The sequence below is a fragment of the Acromyrmex echinatior genome, chromosome 3, assembly GCF_024713525.1.
Source record: "Acromyrmex echinatior isolate Ae372 chromosome 3, ASM2471352v2, whole genome shotgun sequence".
Classification (NCBI taxonomy): domain Eukaryota; kingdom Metazoa; phylum Arthropoda; class Insecta; order Hymenoptera; family Formicidae; genus Acromyrmex; species Acromyrmex echinatior.
The window spans coordinates 13,948,417-13,957,824 of record NC_141854.1 but is presented as its reverse complement, the minus strand read 5'-3'; the positions used below and the strand labels follow the sequence as shown (position 1 = coordinate 13,957,824).

At 28.2% G+C, this 9,408-nt stretch overlaps 1 protein-coding gene across 1 annotated transcript; it reads right to left on the bottom strand.

The window, feature by feature from the left end:
- Positions 1–2,321: 2,321 nt before the first annotated feature.
- LOC105144067 (hypothetical protein) lies at positions 2,322–7,074 on the bottom strand. The gene is made up of 2 exons (XM_011052734.2): positions 4,573–7,074; positions 2,322–3,437 (listed from the first exon to the last, which is right to left on the bottom strand). The coding sequence occupies exons 1-2, from the start codon at positions 4,633–4,635 to the stop codon at positions 3,033–3,035; spliced, it is 468 nt and encodes a 155-aa protein (XP_011051036.1). The 5' UTR covers positions 4,636–7,074; the 3' UTR covers positions 2,322–3,032.
- Between the last annotated feature and the right edge of the window lie 2,334 nt (positions 7,075–9,408).

The following is a 9,408-nucleotide window of genomic DNA, read 5'->3' as shown; positions in this document are numbered from 1 at the left end:
TGCTGTAATTATGTACATTTATCCGCAAAAAATATAGGTCACTGTGTCGAGACAGTGATCTATATTTTTTGTTAGTATACATATATTATAATTGTTACTATACAGCTATAATTAAAAAATTAAATTGAATTGATCAGTCTAAGCACTCTAAGCAAAGAAAAATGTATTTCTAAATCTATATTAATTTGCAAAATGACTACAATAATAAGTAATAAAATATTTTAAATAATTTCTGCAATTATTTAATAAGATTATTTTTAATAAAATCTTTAAAATTTATTATAAAATTACAATTTTATTTTCAAATAAACAAAGTGTTGATAATCTTATTTGAATATTTGTTTATTCAAGACCAGTTAGTCCCTTCTATCAGCTATCATTAAACATGTTGATGAAGTCTCCTCGTAATTTATTCGTACTCGTTTGATTAAAGCTAGAAAATCGCTGGCCGTTCTCATGAGATGACTACGTCGTACACTATTAATTATATCAAATAGAAATTTAAATTAGGTTTTCAGACATTTCATTAGAATTTTATTTGATGTCGCAATAGTTATTTAAAAATAAGAAAATTAGAATTAATTCCGCATGTTAATGTTGTTTTTTTCGCAAAATTTCCTTTCTCCAATTCCTTTCTTTTTGGTATACAATTTGAATTGTTAATTTGTAATAAATATAAATTACTTTTGATGAAGTAAAAATAGTTCGCTATATGCTTTATATGTATTTCTGTTATTATTGATTAATTCATTACTGACAATATAATAATAATAAGAGTCTCGAAAACATAATAATATTCTTTTTATGTGTATTATCGAGATAACAAGGGAACCATCGGAGTAATCCCTCATCATTTTTATATAATTATATAAATACATATGAAATATGTTTTTTGTGTAATAATAAAGTTAACATTTTGCAAAAATAATCATTTTGCAGAAAAACATTTTGCACAATATGATGGAATGATTATATTTTTCAAGATGACAAGATAATTTTGTTTTCATTCTAAAAAATCACAATATAGACTAATACTGAAATAATAAGCAATATGGAATATATCATTATATATTTATATGTATAGAGCACAAAATATTATAAATCTTTTATATAAAACATTTTTTTATATCGCACAGTTTCGCAAAGATATTTGCTGAAAACAATAAAATCCATTTTTTTTCAAGGTGATGTTTCAATCCCTTGAGATACCCCTGATAAAAAAGATATTGGTTAATGTTTGATGTTTTTGATGTTTTACAATATACTTAAAACCTACCAAAATCAGTGAGGGACGGCTTTGATGGTTCCCTTATAAGATAGCCATTGCACTCATATTATTTATTTTAATATTGTAAGGCGGTAATACCGCAGTATAATACTATAAAACGTAAAGAAAAAACAATATAATAGAAAGTTTTTAACAAAGTAATACAACATTATTTATTAAGAATTTTTAGCTATTAAGAATTTTTCTTTGATAAATTTATAACATATTGATAAATGTATTTTTACAATTATTTTTATACATATACAAAGTATTCGAAGATATTTCAGGTGCTAATAGTTATTGGGACATCCTATATATTATATTAATTAATACATAACATTTTTTTTATATTTATTTAAAATTTAGAAAACCAGAACTAGAGAAAATAATATAATATATTTTTAGTATATCTGAAGAAATTTAAAATAATTGATTTGTGTTACAAATATCCTGTTGAAAATCTCGAACAACAAGTGCAATGAGTACAGCCTCGATGTCAGTAGCCTAGCTACTGAATGATTAAATTTGGCATAGTTACGTACCATTCTGCTCGACGATGCACACGTTCCATACGTTTGCTCATTCTGAAACCGCGGGCATTGTGCCGCTTAAATTGGCACATCTCTGATACGAAAGTTCTGCAGCATTACATTGTTACTTAGGCTGTGCCAACGAGTGCTTTTCCGCGATACACCACTCGCGCGACAGCTTAAGGAAAGACGTTCTAGACGATTTCTAGACGTTCATCATTCATCAGACGAAAGCCACTTTTTCTTTTTAAAAGAAATTTAGATTTAAGTTAAATGACAGTGTAAACAAGAAGTGTTTTTAAGTAATTGTTAAATTTTGTTTATACTTTTTTGTTAATGTTTAAATTATATTTTTATGCTAGACACGCAATATTTCTTTTTCTAAAAATAAAGATAAAATAAATAAATGTCGATGCAAAAATATTAATTTATTTAAAATTGATAAAATTTTAATTAAGGCTAGAAATTTCAAACTATTACTTTCTTGAAATGTTAAGAAAAAAATGTTCCTAGGCTGATTAAAATATCCAAGAAAGTATCTGAAAAAGCTAGGGTATTCTATATAAACGCACTAGGTGTCCTAAAACGCAGTCAACTTTTATTGATTTGTGCTTGGTCGATAAAGAGATGAACGCAGCCAGAAATCCATGGCATGATGCCCTCTAAGGGCATCGCTAAGTGGCATGATGACCTCTTTCCAAGGTTTTGAACTTTGTTTCCAAATTATGTCAAGGACACAAAAACAGATAAAATAAACTTTTTTTATGGATATTTCTTCAAACGAGAAAAATACTTCATGAATATTGATTGGAATAAATCTGCAATTATTTGATTTCGTGCAAAACACATATTTACGTTATATAATTTCTGCGTTACATTATATGTAATAACAAAAACAGCAAAGTCAAATTAAAGATATTTTGACATTGCTTGCAAATTCTATAGACACATGTAAAACAATTCTGCCAAAATTATTCAATTATAAAAAGCGCGAAAAATTGTCATAATGTCATAATGTACAATTATAAACTCTCTTGTATTAGACAATATTAAAAAAGAAAGCACTTTTTATAAAAGAAATTTATGTCAAGAAAAAGAATGTAAGTATATATTATATATTTGAAAAATTGTTTCTTTTTCAAAGTAAAATTATGTTGACAATACAATGACAATAATTACAAGATTTATACAGAGACAAAAACAGTAGCTGAGTGTTTAATAATTTTAGCGCGATATCAATGGCTTTCTTGAATGCCATTTGGGATGGCGGTCTTGTTCGGGTATTTCCCGTAGATTCTACCACTCCTGGTGACTCTGTAGTGGATCTGTGATATCATGGACATATTATCTGACATATGCGGACCGTCGCCAGTGCACAATCGCTTCGCTCGCCGTATGCCGACAGTTTTATGCTTGTGTAGCTGGGCAAGGCTGTGTCTCTTTTGTTGTTTCAGAATTGTCTTCTGATTGATAGCTAAACCAGTAGCACGTCTCTTTAACAATCTCAAAGGTGAAATAGCCAAAATCGCTTTGGTAATCCGACGCCTACAACGCCACAATAGAACAGCCGTCGCAAACCAGGCAAACCATGGACTGGCTCTTGGATCTGGAGGTGATTCCCTCGACCAGAGAAATAACATCTAAGGATAAGTATGTTTTTAACAGTAGAAAATACACATACATAGCTTTATACGATACACTAACAAAATTAATTATTGTAAAATAATATATTGTGTCATTAATAACACATTCTGATTGCTTTATCAAAGTATCCTCTACAAGGTTTTTTTTTTAATTATTTAATATAATAACCATGTTAAAGACGAATATTGATTCTGTAAAAACAGCTTTTCTGTAGATTATAGAAAAATAATAAATAAATCTATTAAATAGTGGCAGTCATGAGATCTGTTGCTTGAAACCTCTAAAAATTTTTATACTTATGAATAATATATATTTAGACGTTGAAGAAAGAGAAAGCGAAGATGCTCAGTGCAAACAATGCAAGCAACGCGAACAGATCTAGGCTATAATTAAAATTAGAGCGAAAGTGCAACGTCATAGCATTAATTTGAAATGAAAAATTACTTTCAACAATAAAAAAATTCATAAACAATTGAGTATATTATTAATTTCTATGGTATAGTTAAGGTATATACACTTAATTTGACAATTATATTTGAAGTTAACACTTATATTTTGATTTAAATTTACGTAAGTTTTTTTTATAATTACTTATTAATAATATTAGGTGTTGGAATTAATTCGTAGCGTTTTTAATGAAAGAATGTTATTTATTTCACATGAGCATTAAAAAATACATTAATGAAAGTACTTCCCATCACTTGTAAAACGCTACGAATTAATTCCAACACCTAATATCTTCTACAACATAATGAAAATTGTCTAAAGACAGATCACTAATAAAATAACATCGCGATACTTAGAAGTCGACAGGTCATTTGTGCGACTTCTTGCTGATACTGGTTTCAAGATCACACGAGAAACCATCGTGCGGCCGAACGATCGATCTCCCAGCCATCGTAGCTTTTCAAGGCTACACCTTGATATCCACGTGTGGATCTCAGATAATTCGCTTAGAGCCACTACGTCTCGAACACGTTCACTCTGTTAGGCATTTCGACTTTTATGGCACCGCGACATCTCCGTAGTCGTAACCTTCACTCTCCTTTCTTTCCACGGGAGTGACCCATTTGGCAGAGACCTCCTGGGTAAATTTCACATTGACCGCATGTTTTTATTGTCAGAACTGACCTTATAGATCCACTCGCTGTTGCTGCGTCTGAAATTGGGGGGTGGATCGACTATCCGAAACATAGAATTGCCGTAAACGCTTATTCGTAAATGATGGTGGTAAAATCTAAAATCACAAAGATAATAAATTGCGAGGTTAAATTGTTTTTAAATTATCTTTAAAAAACATTGTTTTATTTTAACATTTGACATTTTTATTAACATTTTATTATTTTAACATTTTAAGATTCAGTTAAACTATAAGAGTATAAAAACACAAGAGAAACTAATTAGGGTTAATGTCACTGAAAAAAGCAAATATAAAATAATATAGATATTGACACTAATGTAAGGATTGACAGGCACATACTTCCAGAGGGAGAGAAAAAGAGAAATAAAACATTATGCTACTAATACGTAAATCAATATAAATCAATAATTTAATACAGTTACGTTGGCGATTGTAATGGCTTAAATAGACAAGAGTAAGGATTCAGTTCTTGTCGAATATGAAACACGAGCCTCACACGAACAAAGAATAAGGGAACAATTTCTTGTTGGTGTGTAGAATAAACAGTACTAAACAGTTTCATATTTCAGTTTTGGGGAAGAAGAATACAGAATTAGCAGAAGATGGAGAAGCATGTATGTTGACATGTTGACATGTAATGTTACACATTTAATACAAGCTGTATAGTAGAAAAGTCAACGATGCATCAGAAAAATCAATAAAATAATGTGAAGGAAGTCAAGTGCTGTTGAAGAAATATATTTGAGATGTTTCACTATGATGTCAAGGCAAACTATACATTTTCCGCAAGACGGAAAATACGACATTCTGAGTTCAAACACATAACGATATATCTATAGATATATCGTTCGTTTAAATGTGCGGAGATGGTTTATATGAAGAGACATTTCGAGGAAGCGCTTATTGAACCGGAAGGACATGTGATTCACGTTTAAGTCGCATGTAGTATAGTAAATGTGCTTATCTGTTGCTGAACGTTTCTGATATAACACGTACAATTTAGTTGAGTATATACAGTGTCTTAAATTTTTCGCATAATTTTAATTATAGATTTTTCTTAAAATAATTATACGAACAAATTTATAAATTTATAAACTTATACTTTTAAATATCTCTATAATAAATTCATAAATTAAACTAATTAATAAAATGACAAAATAAAATGATAACAAACTAAGATTTTGTTATTTATGTATCTATCTATTTTTAATCTTAATTTGCAAAAGTAAATTTAGAATTTTAATTGTATGTTTATAATTTAGAAAAATAATAAGACTTTAATATTTTTATAAAAAAAAAAAATTTTTTTCAAATAATTTAAAATGTCTATGAAAGGAAATGTCTTAGACAAGTGTAAAGGTAAAAATATAATATATTTTATTTCTAATGTATATAATGTAATAACTTTAAATTAAACAGATAGTAATAAATATGTGTATATGTACAAATACTCTGGAGAATTTTTAATTATATAATCAAGTTGAGAATTATATATCCCATATATATTAATAATACAGTTAATACACATACTTTGACGTCCTATAATAATTCTAAGTCTTCCACCTGATGTGGTCTCCACCCCAAAAATTCACATTCACTGCTGACTTTCACATTCGTTCTTCGTGTCGTGATGACGGTTCGATGGCACGAACAGAGTCGTTGCCAGTTATCAAAATGAATGAGAATACCTAAACGATGATAAGCCTAACTAGGAAGCTGTCATCGACTCCGACGGGTCTTGACGATAGAGACTTTTTGTCTGATCGCGCGATAATCTCACATCTTTCGGTTTTGAGCTTCCCGTCGGTTTCCTTGGGGAAGAGATTGCGGCAAACTTGGTGGTTTTGCTTACGCGGAAAAATTCGATCAAAAATACAAGTAAACAGGCTACAAAAAGTTGTAAAATAACATATGAAGTGAAGTGGGAGAGCGCGAGAATTTAGACAAAGGATGACGCCTCTCTTGGATGATTGTCTGACGTTGGCTAGAAAGCGTGGCGATTAGTCGATATGTAACACGAGCGGAATATAGCAAAATTTCATTTGTCCAGAATAGTTTAATTAATCATGTTAAATGGTAAAAAATTACTAGCTATGGATATTTTACAAAAAATTTTTATTATAAAAAATAAACTTAAAAGATATTCTTCTTAGATACTAATCTATTTTGATATTTACATATGCTGTTTACAAAGTATATGAGTAAAAATCATAATATCTTATATGAGATTCCTTTACAAATTATTAGGTGCGCAACTAAGTTCTCGCTGTTATTTTGATGCATTTTCATCAAAATAACAGCGACAACTTAGTTGCGCACCTAATATAAAATAACTATTATTACATAATTAATAACATTTACAAAGCATCTCTCTCTCTCTCTCTCTCTCTCTCTCTCTCTTTCAAACTAATATCAGTTTTATAAAAATCCTATTTTGAGAAAAAAATTGTTCATTTTATTTAAAATTTAAAGATCAAACATATTATATAATACATATATTCTCCAACAAAAAAAAATAAATTAATTTTGTCAAATGAACATTTTTTAAAAATCGATTTTGTATCAAATTTATAAATATATTTTTTAAATGTAAGATTGAAATATAAGTTTAACAAATTAAAGATTAGTATTTATAAAAATGACAATAAAGAATTTACGGTTTATTTCATAATTAAATTAAATTACTTAAATATTATACTAACAATACGTAAAAATTTTCTAGCTTTACATAAGTTATATGTCATTATTTATTGCGAATATTGAAAATCTATAATTCACATTATGCATATTATAGATTTTCAGTACTCGCAGTGAATATATAATGGAACACAGTCACAGTTTACAGTAAACATGTATATTTTTTTGTTTTTGCATTATCCTTATCACTTTAGCGAAATTTTCTTCGTCAAGTTGAAACTCCATCAGCCTTGCTACCCTTTTGCCATCCTCCTGCTCTCCCGTGACGTCACTGTATCGTGTCAGTAGGTCAAAACCTGGATACGTGACCTGAGTCTGGTGTATGTGTCTGTGTTAGTGTCATGTATCTGGTGTCCAGAAATTAAAGAACATTAGAAATTACGTGTATCCATATTACAATATCACATTGTATCGTAATATCATATATCAGAAAAATAATCGATATTATTTTGACAAATAGCCAGCAATATTAAAATATTTGTACATTTTTAAAAGCATAGTTAATTTTAACCTATGTTTTTATTTTTCCGTTCTCAATTAATAAATAGATAGAATAGTAAATTATAAATATCTTTAAATAATATTAGATAAATAAAATGTCAATGTAATATATATATATATATATATATATATATATATATTGAAAACTAATTATGATTTGTGTGTAAAAATAAAGCAATTTATTATACTTAACGTTTAATAAATAATTGATATCTTTGAGTAAGTTCTTTCGATAGTTTGCTTTCACGACGAAAGCTGCACTTTGTTACTAACGATATAATCTATCATTATGCGTGCCTCGAGATATAAAAATTATGTGATTCTCGAAATTATCGCTTGTAGAATTTACATTCAAAGATTGTATCAATATAACTGATAATACAATATAAATTGACTACAGAATAGTCTATATAATCTATAAATGAGATTTATAGAAAACTCCATGAATTAATCTATTATATAATAATTACAGAAAACAAATTATAATTTAATTATTGATTTTTCATTAAAGATAAAAGAAATAAGTGAACTTAATCGAATTCTATTTATTAAATTTAAGTTATTATAATTTTATGATTGTTTTCTTAGTATACATTCATATTGCTGTTATAATTTACTAGATATAAAATAAAAATATATTTCAAATAATTTACTCAAATATTTAATCATTCCTCATTTATTTTTTTATAGTACATATAATGGCGAATAAAGTATAAACAAATATTAAATAGCTTTTATATGATTATTGTACTTATTGTCACACATCAACAATTGTTAAATGATTAATTTTCGGATATGATTTTAAATTTTCTTTTAAGATAAGATCAAGATTTATGAGTTGTTATGATATTTTAGCAATTTACCACAATATTATTCCTCTCTACAGAATGGAATTTTCTGCGCTTTATGAGAAGAAATTGCTAAGATGTGCATACTTATAAGTCATTTCAACCAAGTGCTTTTCTTATAAAATAATCCAGTCTCAAAAGCAATCAGAATAATAAATTTTAACAATGCAGATCTCTTCAAGATTTTTTACACAATCAAAACTTTTAATTAAGTCAGTCTTAGGAATTACAATAATTTGTGAAATTGGTGGTTTGAGAAAATTTCAACTAATTTTTAGAAAATGATTATATAGGAATTCAGTTGTAACTTGGAGCACAGCCTAAAGCAAATTATGGAAATAACTAATCGTTTTTAACCTCGTGATTACTTACGCGCATTTCGATGAGTCTGCAATTGATTGTGAGGACGAACCGGTCGGACTGCCGACAAATTATCAGCATAAAGCGAACGATAATTAATGAGAGAGCGTCTATGATATCTCGATAACGAGGCTTATCGTACACACCGAGAAAAGAAAAACTTACGAATGAAAAGAAAGATATTTTTATCGCCGGCAGCTCGATTAACATTCCTATATAGTGTCAGCAGCATTAATCATAAACATTTCATTCGAGTTTATCGACATTGTCTGAATGAAACATTACTTTAGTTTTATCCTGTCCTTCGCATTTAAATTGGCACATTTATTTGAATCTTAAATAGAAAGTGTAACATAAAGAAATTGAAGAATACACAATTTCAATTTATTTATGTAATTTTCTAAATTTCTTTTTGCTTTC